We start from the raw sequence: 19,754 nt of genomic DNA, 5'->3' as shown, positions 1-19,754 counted from the left end.
GTCAATTTGGGACAATTTTTTTTAATACTACCCGAATGTTTTCCACGTAGGATTTTTATAGCCAGACACAAAAATACACTTTCACTCCGTCAGTTTGAGCTGCACTCAAACCAAGGTTCCAGAGGTGAAAAGCCAAGGTTTAATCCAATGCACTAAGCTCTTAAATCTTTAGAGATTTAGTTTATTCCTCTTAACTGATTGAAATCAGATGGAACTGAGAAATTCAACAGACACACAAACTACAGTACAGATTAGAATGTGTGGGGCAGACTGATAACACAGAAAATGGAGACAAACAACATCAGCAACTTCAAGAGGGAGGCGAATAGGTTTTTGATGAAAGAAGGTGCATCGTGTGGGATTTTGAGGAACATTATTAACAGCCAGGTGGACTGCAATTACCTTTTCCAGTCCTGTCATTCTGGTGGACTTATTTTGGTATTTTCAGGATTTTAGCATATACATTTTATGAAAAAATCAACTGATTGAAAATTGGAACGAAGGGCATCATAAAATTTCCTGTGAACTGAATATTTCAATGTCAAATACAGAGATGAGGGACATAAATATAAGCCTAAAGAGTTTCCATGGAGTGTTTGTAGCAGTTAGAGTTATGGCGAGTTACAGCTTCCATTAGGCAAATACTAAACTTAATTTCCTTTGCACTTTAGAAAATTATATTTCCAATTATGACTAAATACACTTAGAATATTTAATGATCACACTACTTTACCTGAAGTCAGCAGAATGAGTTAGTTCTGAGGGGCTACTTTGAGCTTTCTCTTCTTTCTCTGAACCCTCAGAGGTTGAAGTCTGAATTTCCAACTGCTCCACATTTGTCTCTGATACCTTGCCGGTTTCAACGTCAGCCAGGTTATCTTGTTCTGGAAGAATGTCTGTGTTTTCTGTTCTGTGGCAATCTGGGACAGCAGCTTCCTCTGTCGTCCGTGGTTCCTCTACAGTGTCAGGGATTTTTTCTCCTTTGCACGCTTCTGTGCCAGCAACCTCATGGCCACTAAAAACATGCGCTGGTTCGCCATCCCCTGCAAGGTCATAGTTGCAGCTACCTGTTGCACCAGCGCCTGGACTCTCGAGGGCAAACCTGTAGAAATCCACGGCAGGTGACATCCGCTCACTATACTGGCTATATGAAGATTCATCCGGGGCTTCCCCCGGGGCAGAAGTCCGAAAGGGCTGCTCAGGATGATCACCATCTGACGTCCACGTGTTGGCATCCAATGTCCCATTGAGCTGCTCCATCACCTTGCTTAAAGGATTCCCTACGCTGTTCATAGACGTATCCTTCATCTGTGGTATTAGCAAACCTGGCTGGGGGGCATCCACATCAGATTCTCTACGCGTCAGCTGTAACATCTTGTCCTGGGAGCTGCAGCCCTCGTCGCCAGCAGCAATCCCTTGGGACTTCTGTAAACCCATTTCATCACTCTGCTCTTCGGAATCACTGCCCTGCTTGGACTTGGCACCTTCCCCTGTTGACAGCTGTACATCTGCATTTTTCGCATCAAGAATCTGATCCTCAGACTTTGCTCTTTTCTTCTTGGGCGTTCTCCTCTTCTTTGCTAATCTGTGGAGTTGAAATCACAAACAATGAGAATCAGCAACAAGTATCGAAGGGCAGTCAGAATCAACTGATCTGCATCACAGCAAGAGAAAGAAGGAAGACAATCAAGTGGCGTGTGCCTGCTGAACTCTTCCTAAATCACAGATCAAAATGAAAATACTTAAATTTAAAATTAATTTTTCTATCTTAAAGTCAAAGATTAGTCTTATTCCCAATGTGTTTTGCCACCCGACACTCAGTGGAACACTGGTACTGTCCAATCAAGATTGGCAGAACACTCCTAGTTCATAGACAGAACCCTTTGACTATACATTTTATTGTGGAAAGATGACAATTCAGAAAGCAAATATAAATCTAGCAGATATCAAAGACTGTACAGCAACATAGTACATGGTTATACGTGCTCAGTGCACAATAAATGGTGGGCTTACATTCATTTCCAAACATATTGGGTTCTGCCTTTCAGTAGTGGCCAGGCAGTTTTGCAATATTTATGATGTACAATAAACAAATATTTGAGGATCACAGCTCTTCACAAACTAGTCCACACAGATCCAGGGGAGTTACAACTGATAGGTGTGGCACAAGGGTTAAAAAACCCTACATTTATGCAGCACCATTCACAACCTCAGAGCATCCCAAAGCACCCTATAGCAAATTAAGTACTTTTTGAAGTATAGTCACTGGTACAATATGGGCAACTTGCAAAAAGTCAGCTCACATAAGTAGCAATGTGATCAGACTTCTTAAAAAATGTGATGTTGGTTGGGAGGTAAATATTAGCAAGGACACCTGGGAAGAACAATACTCTGTCACATACCTAAAGTCAAACAAAGCAACATGAAAGTTAATGCCACCTCTTTAGGAGACAGGGATCAAAATGAGATTGTACATTTTCCAGTGAAAGTTAAATCACATGCCACCTCCTCAGTCAAGTCCTAATCATAATGGCTGACCTAATTACTTCAAGCTCTGTGCTGCTCTCCTGCAGATCTGGTGTGCTCGCCTCTCTGTCAGGCTCAGGACGTGGCACAACAGTGCCATTTGGCGTTTGCGGAGATTCCTCTTTCTCATTATTGAAGGGGTTGTAGCGTAGGGTTGGGCTCCTGGTGTTGGGCTTGCTGTTTGATGGCAGACTCTCAGAGGTTCCAGATCGAGGGCAGCTGCTGACTGTGTCTGTCAATTCACCCTCTATAGGAAATAAGTACAAAAAAAGGTGTAGAAACCAATGTTTATTTCTGGGGTATTTTCATTTAAATGAAAGTATATATTTTGTTACATTATCAAATTGGCAAAGAGAATGGGGTTATCAGAAGCAGCATTTTAAGCAAGACTGAAAATTAGTGTATAGTCCAGCTCATTGCACACAATCATTTAGAACTGTCTCTGTAACCCTACACTGAGGACCACACATCCTTTCACTTAACACCAGCATCAACAGTAGGTGGTTATCTCCAATTATGTGTATAGACATTCTGCTGTTCCAGGAGTCTAGCTGTTTTAATATTTCTTCTGCGGAAGTAGAGGGCTCCCATCCAAACGGGACACTTTTTCAGTGTTCAGTAATGTCTCAGATCTAATGAGGGAACCATGATGTACAATAAACAAAGCAACATAGATCCAATAAAAAGCTCCATTGTAGATAGCACAGGCAATTTGGCTGGATGAAGAATAAAGCAAAAAAAAAGCCAACAGTAATAGCAACCAAAGGTTCTGAAGATTCCACTCACCAACTTCTCTTATTCATGCTCTGGAGGGCTAAATTTTTCAAAAGGAGCTGGAAGTTTTGATGCCAGGAGTGAAAGCAGGAACTGATTCTGCTCCAGTAGCCAGTGTGACAGTGGGTTGGCATTTTGCTGGCAGTGGACAACCAACAGGCCTTTGCCAGGGTTACCATCCAGTTGAGAACAGCAGCCCATTGCCAGAACTGCAAGCCTGATCAATCTGAGCGCCAGTAACTCAGCAGCGCCACCACAAGTGGTTGCCAGTGCTGATGCTACAGCTCCAGGTTAAGGATACCTCAATGGTGATGAGCACTGGAAGACATTTTCTTCAATGGATAGGTTGCAGGTTCTTTTGGCATTCAGGCATAGCCACAATACAAATTATTTTCTGCTTGCTGCTGAATCAAAACACTCACCAAGGAAAATGCCACAACATAAAATGCCTGCCCCGTTATTTGGCAGAGGAAAGTCAGGTGGTTCTAGACTATTTAACCTTTTGGAAGCCAAAGGAAAAGGACAAGGTGAGGAGTGAGCTGGGGTGGGGGGTTGTTGGGACGGTGGTGGTTGGTTGGAGATTATCAGCATTGGTATTTATAAAGGCCAAGAGTTGACTGATGACCACAAATCTCAATTCTCACACCTAGAATCAACCAGCTCCAAGCTGGTGTTGCATGTGGCAGAGTTTCCAAACATACATGAAGCAGAACTGAAGCAAAGTGAATGAAAATCTCATGGTATTGTATATTTCTAGAAGTGTGAGACTTTAGTTTGATGATACATCTCATGGTGATATTCTCTCACTCCCTCTGAGAAGGACACTGGTCCTGAAAAACCATAAACAATATAGCCAGGTGGCTCCATCTTTCCAAGAGTTTGAGCATAATAACTTGCGCTTTGATGGGAGTCCCTCAGGGCATTGTGAAGATCCAGTTACTCTTCACAAGTCCCAATGACATGAAATGCGGATCAATTTGGCACAAAGGAAACAGCACAGGGTGAGATTGCAAAAGGGTGACATTATGGAACGCCTTGGGCCAGTCCAGGTTGGTTACTTTGCCACATTTCATCAAGGACCCTCACATCAAAAACATCCTAAAAAGAACTACGTCCACGTTGATTCTCAGCATCGGTGAGCTGGGCTTATTTCAACATAAGAAAAAAGGAGGTGAAACAGGAACTGCATTATGTTAAGCAATATACAGGTTTCTAAACTTTTGGGCAACAGTTCTATATTAAAAATACAACTAAAATGAAAATGGAGTAAATCCAAAGTGAAAAAAATTATTCCTGAGTATTACGTCGCTGTCTGTATGGAGTTGGCATGTTCTCTCTGTGTCTGCGTGGGTTTTCCTCCAGGTTCTCTGGTTTCCTCCCACAGTCAAAGATGAGTGGGTTAGGTGGATTGTCCATGCTAAATTGCCCCTTAATATCAGGGGGCCTAGCTAGGGAAGTGCATAGGGTTATGGGAATAGGCCTTGACTGATGAGCACAAATTGTGCTCAGTGCAGACTCGATGGGCTGAATGACTCCTTCTGCACTGTAAGATTATACGATTACACTTGGTGAGCCAAAGTCAAAGCACATAGCAATCAAAATCACAGAATAATCTGTCGGTCTCTAGTAGTTGGGCAAAATGAGTTGACTCTTACAGGCAAGATAGATTTCCTTTAACAAACCTATGCCAAGTCAGAGGGATTCTGTACGGTCAAGATCTGGCTTCATTCTCTCCAATGGCTCTCAGGTTCTAGTTGTCTGTTGGAGATGTTAGTCACAGTTGTGCTACACAATAGAATTAAAAAATATATATTCTTCAAATACAAAATAAACTACTAAGGTTACATTTATTATCCAAAAAGGCATGTGTTGCAATTAAGATGTCTGCAAAACAGCCAGATTATACTAGCTCTGATTACAATGTGAAAGCCATCACCACAGGATTATGAAGTATAATTATGTTAAAGACTTCAGTTCATGATTTCAGCCATTTCTTTTCCTCTGTCCAACACCAAATGCACATGAACACAACCACTGGAAGCAGCCCTGGCTGGCATGCAGTGAGTGAGACAGACAGCGTTAGGGACAGGGCATGCAACAGGCAGCAACACAAGCCTAAGAGAGTCCCACCTTCCCAGTCTGTGCTGGGTATGGACTGTGCTGCAGGAAAGACATCTCCAAAATCATAATCTATAATGAAAGGAAGAGAAAAACACACAAAAACAAAAAATCTGTAACAATGAAAGTCATGGAGTCACATTCAATCAGCATGAGATGTAATCAGTGTCATATATAGATGAAAGGTATTGACGGTTGTTCCAGCAATACCACATTCCAACTGCCTGCCAATCACCTTTTTACAGGTGTTGGATGAGGCTGTTAACCCTCGAGATGGGGCTGTTAACCCTCTCATGAAGTGGATGATGTTTTTCCACTCTGGGACCGTTGGGCTTAAAACCAGAACCAGAAAGTTGGAATGAAAGTTCTGTTTGTTAGGCGGGCACAAGACTCCATGTGAACCAAGCTTGGGGCAAGATGATAAAATACAAAAACACTATCCCCAGTTGGCAAACTCACTTAAGAGGCCATGGAATGGCTGGGAAAGGGGAGGGAAAAGGCTGCTCTGGTTCAGGCGGAAAAGATTTACGGTGTCTAACCTGACACAGAGCATTGAAATGTGTAACATATTCAATATCACTTCCTTCACCATGGACAACAGAAAGCACTGCTGTTTCTTAACAGCTGAGTGTTTTTAAGTACACAATTGAGTATCAATTTCCTTGTACGTATTAAGTACCATGCCCCACCATAATACAAGTCCAATGAGCCCCCACATTTCTTAATTTGTAGATTATTGCTCAATTAAACTACATCCTTAGCTGATGTGGTTCCTGACAGTCACCAATTTTCTATTACTGCTATTGGTCTGCCAATACATTGTAATGTCAAAACATCACTATTCCCCAGGCCAATGCTCTATATCCCACAGTGCAGCCATGGTTTGGGCTGCAAAATACATACAGTACTTGAAATTGGAGTGCTGCAATTAGCCCACGTAAATCCAGCATACTTCGTATTGATGTGCGAGAGCTCATAGCAATCAGTGTTCAATGGGTGTGGTGCAAATCCCAATCTAATAATTAAGTAATTACTCTACAGTATCTTGCAGTCTGCTAGAGCAAAATCCTGGGAACTTCCCAAAGGAACAGTGAGTGTACCTACACCAGACTGGCTGCAGCAGGTCAAGACACTGACTCAACACCACCTTCTTTTAGCCTTGCTAGCTGTGTCCATTTCCAGGAACGAATTAAAATAAACCTCAAATTGCAAAGTCGAATGACAATCCATCCAAATGAATTCAACCCACAACTTTGAGATCCCGATCCTTAAAATGCTAACTCATATTGCTCCGAATGCACTGGATGGACATCCTTGTGTTCCACACCAAGGCCTTTTTTTTTGTTTCAATGACAGGTAGCCAGGCTTTGTGCTGACCTGAAATTCAACAAGCCAAAACCTTTATTTGTCCGAGCCTCAACATTTTGACCAAAACCAACCTCTCCCACTTCAAATCATGTTTTCTCCATCAGCAACAAGTTCAGCACTGCAAGCCTTACTTTATAAATTATCCACAGCACAGAAAATGTTTCAGTTACTTGGCAAGCTGCCTCCCAATCAAAGAGCAAGACATACCTATGAGAGGCCTTGTCAGATTGCTGTCCCTCCAATTCACTGCAGGAACAAATGTAAAGATGTTCACACTATGCAGAGACTGTCTCCTGGGTTATGCTGTCTTATCACTTCCTAACAAAAATATCTAATGTTTGTAGAAAAGTTCAAGCTTAACAAGTTTGAAGAATTACCTAGTTGTCTTGTGCCAGCTACAAGAGTCAATAAGTTCAATTGTAAGAAAAAGGACAATCCAGGCCAAAATGTTGGCATACCTTTTGAGTGTTTGGGTTCACCCTGCTTTCTCTATCAATGAACATTAAGCAACAGCACCAAGCGTCATCCAGTTTTTAACAATTTTGGGTGTGTTAGTGTAGGGTGGGGGATCAATGAATGACTCCTAATTCCAGCCATCTGTCCTCTTATGTCCCAGAGTAACAGCTCCAGTTATAAACAAGTGTATGTTTTTATAATAAAAAAATGAATGTATTTAGTCCTCCAGTAACCTGCACCATCTTCTGATTATGGTTTGTTTTCCTTGTTTGTTATGTTTTATAACTCTCTCTTCCTGCTATGCTAGCCTTTTTCCTGTTAGCAGATTAGAAACAGCTGATATTTAACATACAAAAAAAATCTTGCTGACTAATGCTGCAGAGTTGTTTATTGGCAGTACAGTAACACCAGCTGTAGCTGTTGGCACAGTAGAAACTTCCCAGTTACACTGCAGGATTAATGAGGTATGCTGCCTTTCATAACTTTTTGTTAAGAACGACACAGTACAGGAGCCTTGGGACTTCCCTGGTAATGTATAAGGATGTGGATGATACTGATGTTTTTCTCTGTTACTTCACAGGTGCTTCGGTCCACCTTGTTGTCCAACGAGGGACATACACGCGATGGGTCATACGAGGGCTACTCTTGGTTGTTTCGAGAACAGTCTAGTACTTCATGTCGTTAGTGTAAGTTTAAACTGGACTAGATGCTGGGCGACACGACAGCTCAGTGACTATCACTGTTTGCTGTGCAGACACATGGATTTGGGCCAGTGTCTGTGGGAGTTTGCGCATTCTGCCCGTGCTTGCATGGGTTTTCTCCGGGTGCTCCGGTTTCCTCCCACACCCCAAAGATGTGCTATTAGGCTGATTGGTGTAATAAATTGTCCCTAAATTAGTCTTCCCTCAATGTGGAATGCCATAAGCATAGAGAAGGGTCATGGGTGGAGAGGGGACTCGTAATGTTAAAATGGCGGCACAGGCTCGTTGGGCCGAAGGGCCTGTTTCCTGGGCTGTTTTGTTCTTTGTTGGCAGGGGGAGCAAAACTACTTGCCCAGGCTGTGCATGGTGCTCACACTTAGGTTGTTACTTGGAGCAACATGGCAAGAAGTATTGGTTGACACAATCCTTGGTGTACAATGCGTAATGTAAACCTCATTTACCCTGATATTTGCTGTTAATTGAAGGTAAATATGATCCATGTAGTGAACACTGGAAACTTGTGTGCTTCGGGAGGCAAAATGAGTGTGCACCAAAAGCTAGAACAAATACTGATGTCCCACAAAGATCTGACTGCTGAAACCTTTTTAAAAGGAATCCCGGAGAAACTGCATTGTTGCAAAAATCAAACTTTTTTTTTTATGTTGGCTCTATCACCCTGTTTGATTAAGTTTCTTCCTCATTCTGCATTCAAAGGTCAATGGCCTAAGTGATGAAACTATTTGAGTTCCACAGGCTAGAGTGATGTGTCAATGCTTGCCACTGGCGTACTTGGTAGATTAACGTATTTGATATGGCTGAAGCAGTAACAATTCTTGTGGTGCTGCTTCCTACATTTTTTTTAAAAATCAACTTTGGATTGAAGCTCAAACTCGTCTAGTTCCACTGGTTTGCTTGGCTTCGACTGTATTGAGCCCAAAGCAAAAGGTGTATTCCATGATTGGGCAGATACAGACTTGTAGTCTCCACTGGTGACAATAGTTATTTGCAATTAGGAACGTGGTGGTTCATGGCTCACAACAGATACTGACTAAAGAGTTGACATAAATGGGTCTTTTTCTGATTAGCAGTTGAATAGTGGGGTCCCACAGGGATCTGTGCTAAGCCACACCTGGAATATTGTGTGCAGTTTTGGCATCCTTATTGGAGGAAGGATGTCCTTGCTACGGAGGGAATGCAGCGAAAGCTTCCTAAACTGACTTCTGGAATGGCAGGTCTGTCAAAAGAGGACAGACTAAGGCGGTTAGGATTATATTCACTGGAGTTTAGAACAGTGGGAGGGAATCTCATAGAAACTTACAAAATTCTAACAGGGTTAGACAGGGTAGATTCAGAAAGAATGTTCCCAATGGTAGAGGAGCAGTTATAGTTTGAGGATAAGGGGTAAAACTTTTAGAAGTGACGTGAGGAGAAATGTTTTCACCCAGAAGGTGATGAATATGAGGAATTCACTACCACGGAATGTAGTTGACGCCAAACGTTGGCTGATTTCAAGAAGAAATTAGATTGGGGATAAAGGGATCAAGGGATATGGGGAAAAAAAAAATCAGGATATTGAATTTGATGAATAGCCATGACCAAAATGAATGGCGAGGGATGCTTGAAGGGCCGAATGGCCTACTCTTGCTTCTAGTTTCTATGACTTGGTCTTCTTCAGGCTGAAGGTTGCATACCATGTGTGAACCTCCTACAAAGTATGTTCTACAGTGATTATTACATGGCAGTTATACTGCACAGTGCAGAATAAGCATAAGCAATGCCAAGCATGCTTCTCTCAGGTTCTGCTGCACAAATTCTGCGACACAGCAAATGGTCATCTATGATAGGAAAGAGAGCAAGTTATTGGCACCTCAAGCCTGGTCCACCATTCAAACAGATCATTACTAATCTGCAAACTAGCCTCATTTACTTGTCTTTGCTCTGTTTACCTTAATACCTTTGGCTAACAAAAACCTATCAATCTCAGTTTTAAAATTAATTGATCTTGTGTCAATTGCCATTTGCGGAAGAGAGATCCAAACTTCTATCAGTATGTGCATGAAGAAGTGTTTTTTAATTTCATCTCAGAAAGGATTGGCTCAAATCTTTACACTGTGTCTCCTGGTCCTACGCTCTACAATGAATAGAAATCTTTCTCCCAAAACTACGCTACAGGTTTCCTTTAATATTTCGAGTTTCAACTAAATCAATGCATAACCTTTGAAATTATAGGGAATGCAACCCTCACCTTTATGTTCTCTCCTCGTAGCTCAACCCTTGGATCTATGACCTATTACTTGCAATGAAATCATGTCTGCAGAAGCTTTAAGCTTCTAACAAGTCATAATTTATCAGAGTCAATTTATCAGAGTCAATATCGGAGTGATTTGTAAAAGCAAGTGAAGGACTCCAGAATATGGATGTTTGCTGCATTACAGCAGATGTTGCATTACATGCTTGTGGTGGACTATCCATTAGCTTTTGAAGCATTTCAACTACAAAACCACAACTTCCTTGCAATCTGTACTTGCGCTCCATCATGCAGAATGCATTCGTATTATTAACTATTGAACCATCTGCACGATATGCATTTCAAGGTCAGATTGAGGATAAATAAATTTTCACTTCTCTAACTGCATGTCGCATCAGTTCATTATGACTGGTGCTGATTAACACAGTCATTGAGATACATACAGCATGAAATGGTTATGATGTCTTCTCTGTAAAATATCTATGTGTTTTTTTAAATTGTTCAGTGATTTTCATTGATTTGTTCAGAGTTATTCATGCTGTACATGCATGTCCTCCTCATTCATCACTGGAATGAAAGGGAGAGCTTGTGAGCTCTTCCAATAGGTAATTTTGGGGCACAGTGACACAGTGGTTAGCACTGCTGCCTCACAACGCCAGGGACCTGGATTCAATTTCAGCCTCGGGTTACTGTGCAGAGTTTACATGTTCTCCCTGTGTTTCCTCCTAACTCCAAAGGTGTGCAGGTTAGGTTGATTGGCCATGCTAAATTGTCCATTGGTGTCAAGGGGATCAGCAGGTTAAATGAGTGGGATTGCGGAGGTTGGTCCTGGTTCGGATTGCTGTTGGTGCAGGCTCGATGGGCCAAACGGCCTCCTTTTGCACTGAAGGGATTCTACGAAGTAATTTTCAAGCTCTGTGGTTGAGACAGTTTCTTTGGGAGCCCTGTTGCAATAAGAGTTAATAGAGAGAATTTCCATTATTCTACCTTGGACGCCCGACCTGTCCCTTCGAAAGTTATGCAAAGCATGCCAGAGAGAAAAGGAAATCAATAGCCCTCCATTTATCTTCAGAAAATTTTGATTCTTACGGCGCAATGATTTTAAAATGCCACTCAAGGATCTTGGCCAATTGACTGTGTCACTTGGCTGCTTAGATGCCAGATATCAATAGTCTATAGTACACAGACGGCATCACAAGCAAGTTCATCCCACACTTGCCCAACATCCATTTTCAAGCATGGTCATTGAACCATGACTTGGATGAGGAAATGCTGGCTTTAATCCGCAAATGGCAGGGTTGACTCTTCATACACCACAAAACGTTGTAACCTACTCAGCCAGAACACCCAACATGATCAATGCAGTCTTTTAGCTTAAATCCATGAATACATGTCAAGGGAAGTTTATAATGAGGATTCTTTGGATACTGCAAAAAGCTTGGAACTTACCCTCACTGGAAGGTGCGATGGCACTATCATCCCATTCCAAATTAGTGGAAGTAACAGAGTTAAACGAATTGAGTGAGAGGCTGTCAGAGCCGTGCAAAGAGTTGGGCAGGCGCTCTTCAAAGTCCAGCAGGTGCTGTGGTTTGTAATATTCTGGCATATATGGAGCCAGGTCCAGATAGGGAACATCCTGGAATTTGAGGAACAAATAACAGTGCAATGTGAATGGGCAGCAGCTAAGAACTAAAAACACAAAACCTTAGTGATGTTATTGTGAAGATTCAATATAAAAACAACTGCCTTAATAGTAAAACTTGCACTATCATTTGTACAGATCACAGATTGTCTTTTAAAAAAGGCAAACGGGTTTGCCTAATTTTAAGTAGTTCAGAAGCACTAACATCTCCAGATTTAATGCAAAATGATAGAGTTTTTCAGAATATGGACTAAAACACCTTTCACTTCCATCAGCCCTCAACCATTCACAAACTCTGTCAAGTCTCACTAATATTGTCAATCAAGTGAAAGAAGGTATTGTGAGCTTGCTCCTTTCTGCCACTCAAGACAAAATACACCAGGTCAAATTACAAAATAAATATCATTCTTGCATCTTATAGATTTACCTCGTTTTCTGGGTCTTATGTTCCCTTGGTTCAGTAACTCAGGACTTTGGCCACTTTTACAAGGTGTAAGACCCACGCGGCTGGTGTTACTTATTGATGCTTGGGTCTTGAAGTCAGCCTCAGTGCAAAAGTAAGTTTTTTTTTAAATCCAACTGCCAAGAAAACAAAATCTTACAACTGATCTCAGTAAATCTTGGCAAAGTTCTTTTGGTTTGCAGCCAGCTGTGTGCAGCTCAACTTTGGGGGCCAGCATCACTAGCAAATAAATGTTGGAAGATCTTTACATGCACATGGGGCAGAATTTTCCCGCCCTGCTCGCCATGGGAATTCTAGTGGGCAGGGAAAGGGTCCATTGATCTTGACGGCGGGATTTTCTGGTCCTGGGGCGAATGCAGTTGGAAAATCCCACCCATGGTGTCTGTACACATGATGCCTATTCCACACTGACATATAATCATGCAGCAAAGAAGGGGGCCAGTGAGCCCATTGTGGTAGTACAGGCTCTTTGAAAGAGCTGGCACTTAGTGAAACACCCCTGGTCTTTCCCTCCTGCCCTGCAAACTTCACACTGAGAAAATCAATTATTCCAATCTCTTGCTTAAAGCTCACTAATTCTATACACTTGACTTTCAGTACTGCACAATCAGGCCAGGTTAAATGACCTATTTACATTTGTTCCTTTCAGCATTTTAAAAGCCTGCACCACATCATTTAAAGAAGGTGTGTTCCTTACCAGTTCCAACTCAAATCGAATGAATTCTAGGCCAGACACTAATGTGAGGAAGAGGGTCAGGTGATCATGACTGCAGACCAGAGCGTTCCTTAGGGTTTTAGAGAAACGAGACAATAAGATATCTCATGTTTACCAGACCACTGTCCTCTATTTATAAGAATTTGCTTTGTCATGTTACAAGTATTGTGTCGTATCTTAGGTACTCTATCAGGCACAATCAAGTGCATCACTTAGTAAAGAAACTGTGCAATTTACATTGAAACATTATTCATTTAACTGCAGATAATTTTAAAAAACTATTTTTACAAGTGTATTTTTTATACAAATCACAAAGCATGGTAATGGGGAGATATTAATTTTGGGGTGGCATGGCAGCACAGTGATTAGCACTACTGCCTCACAGCACCAGGACTGGGCCACTGTCTGTGTGGAGTTTGCACATTCTCCCCGTATTAGTGTGGGTTTCCTCCCACACCCCAAAGATGTGCAGGTTTGGTTGACTGGTTATGCTAAATTGCCCCTTAGTGTCAGGAGGTTACTAGGGTCAATAGATAGGGTTATGGGGATAGAGGTTGGGTGTGATTGTGGTCAGTGCAGACTTAATGGGTTGAATGGCCTCCTTCTGCACTGTAGGGATTCTATGATGAATTTTCCAGATTGTAGGAGTTAAGGAGGCAGTAACATCTTTCAGACCATCTCATTTCTTCATTTTCCTTTGATATTTTTCTTTTGAAACCGCTGTTTAAGATATTAATCCAACTGGAAAATGTATATTTTTTTCACATTCTCATCAGGATAATTGCTCCAGATGTGAGTACTGTTCTAAGAATACAGTGAACCACCTAGTCCTGCCAGACTTAAACACAATGAGGGACAGCGTAGACCAGGAGCTAATAACGATTTAGAACAATGGAGAGCTCACCTTCATAGATTCTCACTATCCTGTGAAATTATTTGGTGATCCCTCCGACAACCCCCTTACTGTCCTTAATGGTCAGCCTGAATTTTGTACCCCACAGATGGATTTTATTTACTTACTGGTGCCTTTTAACTGGCTGCAAGGAATCAAGCCAGGTGATATGGGCTACATTGTAAAGATGTGCAGAAGGGTTTCAAGATGGTGATCACCAACACCCATGCCCGACGTTCATTTTTAAACTTTGCGAATAATTGAAACCCCATTTTTGGAGGGATTTTGAGGCTTCACAGATGGCTTTAGACACTGTCATCTGCGGTACATATATCAGAACATCCTGCAATTCTAATAGTTGACTCCCACAAGTGGATGTCAATCATCCACTCAATCCCCATGCTGCGAGTTTTGATAATTCCACGCGCTCACCTGCAGTTGGACTTACTTGAAGTAGTACTTATGAAGCAGGTTCTGATTTTCCCAGAATAACCTTAGATAGCTCTCCAGAGAATTCTCATTTAACGCAAGGTACAGCCAAGCTCGACCTAAGGGAAGAAAAAGGACCAAGTGAAATAGGACAAAAAGGAAACAGCTGGGTCAATACTAAGGCCACTGCAACAGAACACAAGAATCAGGAGCAGAAGCAGGTCAATCGGCCCCTGGAGCCTGCTTCACCATTCAATAAGATTATGGCAGATCTAATTGTGGCCTCTAAGCCACTTCCCTCTCTGCCCTTCAATAACCCCGGACTCCCTATCTAACTCAGCATTGAATATATGTAATGACCCAGCCTACATTGCTTTCTGGGGAAGGAATTCCACAAACTAATGACCCTCAGAGAGCAAGATGCAAAGTCATCCATGGTTCCTGCTCATCAGTATCCAGAGGTCAGTGCTATAAAAGGTGCTGTGTGAGTACTGCATGACAACAGGATCAGACCTTGCAGTAATGGTCTGATGATGGAATAGTCTGATGTTCAGACGAGATGAGGGTTCAAAGAAAGTTGGAGGGGATGAAAAGAGAGCTGCAAAGAAAACAAAGTAAATAATTTCAATTCCTTTTTTTTTAAACCAAATGGTACAAACTCAAATTGATTACATAAATTAGAAGCACATCTGGAGTGTGATACTTACTGCGACCAAGGTTAGTGGCAACATGTTGCAGCACATCAATCTGCTTCACCGCTTCACTGCGAGTAAAATGTACAACCAACACCCAGTATCCAGAGGAAATATCCTGCAAACTAAACAGAGAAAAAAAAAATCAGCACAGACACTCAGAGACATCAGCCAGAATATCCAACTGTCAGCCCTCAGTTCCAAGTGCAAGTCAAAAACGCAAGCACTCAAAATAACTAAACAACCACGAATACTGAAAAACACAAGAAAATCTGAAAAGGAACAATTTGTATTGGAAGGCACATCAGTGAAATAACTGACAGCTACTGTAACCTCAAAAACAATTTTTGTTAGAAGGATAAAAGGGAATCACTGCTGGGTAAAGTTAACTAACCCGAATAGTGCACTGGATATGCAGACCTGTTTTTTTTCCCCCCACTTAATTCATGTAAAATTCATTTTTTTTTGCATGTAATTATAATTCATACACTTCAATTCAATAATAATTCACACACTTGTTTTAATGGTTGCGTGGGTGATATTAATTCAGGTTGCAGCACCTTTGGGACTATGTTTAGCTTCTGCTTTGATACATGAGAATTGAAGATTCTTGCACTTTTAGTCACTGCACCCTAACACAAGCTGCTGATTCAAGACTCTCTGAAACAGGTCAGTTTCACGTTAGGTGCCATAATTTACTTTTAGGGACTTGAAGCTGCTGTCCGTTATGCTTTCATTCCTGCGAAACTGACTTTGGAATAATGCTGTCAACATTCCTCCCCATTTCAATCCTTTAACCTGGGCCTAGAATTTCACACGACAGACACAAGCCCTTTTGGAGTTCAGAGTTCTTCTGGAAATTGCATTTACTGGAGAGGTGTTTCATGTGTTTAAAATTTAAACTAAGAATGGGACTGACATGATCACACAGGACCTTAATTTGGCATCCAAACATTTCACCCAATGTTGAAACTTCTTAAACATGAACAGGCAAGGTCACACAATGCCCCCTACAGCACTGCTAGTGGTGGCAGCCTTCCATCTCATACATTTGCAGCATAGTGGTCAAGTGTCACCTGGTGTGGTTCAGGAAGCCCTGTCTACTGCATGTCATAGAATCTCTACAGTGCAGAAGGAGGCCATTCAGCCCATCGGATCTGCACCAACAACAGTCCCACCCAGGTCCTATCTCTGTAACCCCACACATTTACCTCGCTAATTCTTTTAATCTATGCATCCGGGACACTAAGGGTCAATTTAACATGGCCAATCAACTTAACCCACACATCTTTGGACTGTGGGAAGAAACCGGAGCACCTGGAGGAAACCCATGTATTCACCCACAGGGAGAATGTGCAGACTCCACACAAGCCGGGAATCGAACACAGGTCCCTGGAGCTGTGAGGCAGCCGTGCTAACCACTTGCCGCCCACGTTGTTGCAGAGGAAGACAATGGGCAGAGAAGGTGCACGCTTTGTTAGTCTCTATTTTTTCTAGGCTCTCTCTTCAGCCAGCTGAGCTTCTCGCTTCTGCTTGCCTTTTCCAATATCCTTCTGAACAGTCAGCTATTAGAGGTCACAGCTATCAGCGAGTGTCTCCCAACCGTTAGTGTCAATGTCAGTGACTTTTGTATCCCGCTTGCAGGTGCCCTCGTAGCAGGAATACTGGAGACCAGAAGTTCGCTAATTGGCTAATTCACTATGCAGAAGGTATTTGGGAATAAGGCTGCCATCCATTTGCTGAACGTGGCTGAGCCAGTGCGTGTGTTGCTGGCTTAGCAATGAGGAAATACTGCTGAATTAAACATTTCCAGGACATCTGATTAGGTGACCTTGTCCTGCCAAAATATGCTGAGAATATATCAGAGATAGCAAACTATTCAGCCTTTTCCTCTGCCTAATGCAGGTTGTCCAGGTTTCACCACTCTGGAGTGCAGCAAGGACATGGGCCTGGTAGATTCTCAGTTTGGTGCTCAATCAGGTTGCTGTTGTCCCACACACTTACTCAGTTTGGACGCAACAGCTGCAACTTTTGCAAAATTGACTTCAGCACCAAGGGACACTTTTGCTGGTGATTGTTGAGCCTAGATGTGAGATATCAACAACCTTCGAGATTGTTTGGCTGTGTACAGTAAAATCCCAAGAGGCCAAGCTAAGTTTTGGGATGTGGAGGACTAAAAGTTGTAAATATGCAGGAAACTAAGCAATTTGGTTTTATCCAATCGCACATTTTTTTTCTTAAAATTCATTTTCCATTGCTGAATTTCTGAGGTTAAAACAGAAACTCCCAATATTAATTACATTTAAAAAGGTCTGGACATTTCATTCAGCCAGTTCCTGGAGCCAAATCAGGCATAGTGATTTCAGTGCCTTTAAGTAGGCTAATGATTTCAACGTAACATTGACTTGTTTTGTTCTGAAAGTAATTAAGCAAAATAGTCATTCAATAAGTGAGAAGATGTCCAATAATCTGCAAAGTCCAGGCTGAACTTCAAAGGGAAAGGAAAACAGAGGATAATCTTGCTGCAGCTTTTGTTTGAATAATTGTACTAAAGCCTATGTGGAAGCAGCACATGAAGGTTGCCTGGCCTGTAGGCAAAACTTCACATACAAGTTTTACAATATACACACTTTCCCAGGTTTAGTATTTAAAGGTTAGCAAAATACTGCCATTATTGTTTAGGAATGATAATGTGTATAAATGTGACTCAACATGTACTACGGGATTGGTTTTGGGAAGAGTCTCCCATTTTTCGTGTTCAAAGTTAAAAACACAATACAAACCACACCCAACATTGCAACAGTGACAGCAAATCAAAATTAGTTCACTGGATGTCAGGCACTAACACGATTGAGAGATTCAAGCTTTTGCTCTTACCCATAGAGCAGGGCGTGGTCCAGATGCTCACACAGCCTCTGCAGTACTTTGTCATGGTTTCGAATTGCTGGTGTCTCCTCCTCACAGGCGGCAAAGTAACCCTGAATCTTGGATGGGAAGAAAGAAAGGAAACATCCATTCTTTATACGATGCTGGAATACGAGAGAGTCAGCATTTCCATAATTACTCAAAGCAAGACAATTATCAATTCCTGACAGTGAATAGTGTTTGAAAATGGGTGTTGAATGCAGGACCTTTTATATTTAGGGGCATACTCCCAAAGTTGATTTTTTAAAAAGAATCGCACTTTTGGCCTCGCCAGTGAGCCAGCAGTGAAGGGGAAGAACTCATTAGGCATTACAAACTACTCAGTCAATATAACTAAAGGGAGCACGGCACAACAAACCTATCCGGGATATATGCGAATGTGATCATGACTCAAAGGGATATGTCTTTCAAAAGCAACATCTGTACTCCCATAGATACAATACCACAGTGACCTATGACCACATAAGATCTAAGCAGCAGATCTTTGACAGAGTCATGCAGATGAAAACAGGCCTTTCGGCCCAACTTCTCCATGTCACCCTTTTTTTTTTTAAAACCCCTAAACTAGTCCCAATTGTCTGCATTTGGCACATATCCCTCTGTACCCATGTAACTATCTAATGCTTTTTAAAAGATAAAATTGTACCCACCTCTACTACCACCTCTGGCAGCTTATTCCAGACATTCACTACCTTCTGTGTGAAAAAATTGCTCCTCTGGACACTTTTATATTTCTCCCCTCTCACCTTAAACTTATGCCTTCTGGTTTTAGATTCCCTTACCTTTGGGAAAAGATATTGACTATCTACCTTGTCTATGCTCCTCATTATTTAATAGACTTCTATAAAAGGTCACCCCTCATCCTCCTACGGTCCAGACGAAAAAAGTCCCAGTCTATTCAGCCTCTCCTTATAACTCAATCCATCAAGTCCTGGTAGCATCCTAGTAAATCTTTTCTGCACTCTTTCTAATTTAATAATATCCTTTCTATAATAGGGGGACCAGAATTGTACACAGTATTCCAAGTGTGGCCTTACCAATGTCTTGTATAACTTCAACAAGACATCCCAACTCCTGTATTCAATGTTTTGACCAATGAAACCAAGCATGCCGAATGCCAACTTCGGGCAGTCTTACTTTTGCGTAGAGAAGTCTGACTTCTCAGAACAATATTGTAGTAAAACTCAAACTCATTTCAGCATTAGTGAACTAGATTTTTTTAAAATTGAACTAGGTGTTTGTTTTTAAAACAACAATCTGGATGTTTCATGATCATCGTTACTGATTGTAAGCCGACAATGTAAAATGTAAAAGAAAATGTTTCTGGAGTGCAGTGTCCATAGGAAGACATGTCTAATTCCAGATCCAGAGAAATTGAATGATCTCGTATACGCTCTGGGATCTTCTTTTGCACCGTAGGGACTCTCAAACAAAATCTATCATCCTTCTTTAGGTTCTAATTGCTTAAGTTTCCTTATTTCCTTTCTTCTAACCAAACTGTTACGTAAAATCAAGATTGTGCACACATTCTGCAGATAGCTACGCGCTTGGCAACTTCCTCCAACCGCCAAGATCGTATCAGATATAACTCTGCTTGAGTTTAAAAATACTAAAGACTGCCAGAATTTCTTAGCTCAAAGATGAGATGTTCAGGCCTTACACCATCACAATTTGGCACCCAGTCCAGTACGTAACTACCAGAAGAGACAATGAATTCCACTACAAATTTAACAAGCAATTAATTGTCATGTTTTACACAATTACCATGTGACTAAAGTCTAGGATATTGGGGAAATCCCCTAGTA

General features: G+C 41.7%; 1 protein-coding gene across 3 annotated transcripts in view; it reads right to left on the bottom strand.

Annotated features, from left to right (window-relative positions):
* The window catches only part of plekhm2 (pleckstrin homology domain containing, family M (with RUN domain) member 2), a 56,084-nt gene that overhangs the window by 25,339 nt on the left and 10,991 nt on the right, over positions 1-19,754 (bottom strand). The window contains exons 2-10 of one of the 3 annotated variants that reach the window (XM_080215492.1): positions 17,902-18,008; positions 15,040-15,149; positions 14,352-14,451; positions 12,994-13,081; positions 11,641-11,827; positions 6,994-7,032; positions 5,431-5,490; positions 2,539-2,773; positions 734-1,585 (exon numbers count right to left, since the gene is read on the bottom strand). In XM_080215492.1, coding sequence (XP_080071618.1) covers positions 734-1,585; positions 2,539-2,773; positions 5,431-5,490; positions 6,994-7,032; positions 11,641-11,827; positions 12,994-13,081; positions 14,352-14,451; positions 15,040-15,149; positions 17,902-18,008 — 1,778 coding nt within the window. The remainder of the gene's footprint in view (positions 1-733; positions 1,586-2,538; positions 2,774-5,430; positions 5,491-6,993; positions 7,033-11,640; positions 11,828-12,993; positions 13,082-14,351; positions 14,452-15,039; positions 15,150-17,901; positions 18,009-19,754) is intronic. The other 2 variants (XM_080215493.1, XM_080215494.1) reach the window with 2 other exon arrangements.

Source organism: Carcharhinus amblyrhynchos, chromosome 30 (assembly GCF_965287045.1).
Source record: "Carcharhinus amblyrhynchos chromosome 30, sCarAmb.v2.hapA, whole genome shotgun sequence".
Taxonomy (NCBI): domain Eukaryota; kingdom Metazoa; phylum Chordata; class Chondrichthyes; order Carcharhiniformes; family Carcharhinidae; genus Carcharhinus; species Carcharhinus amblyrhynchos.
This window is presented reverse-complemented; position numbering and strand designations above follow the sequence as displayed.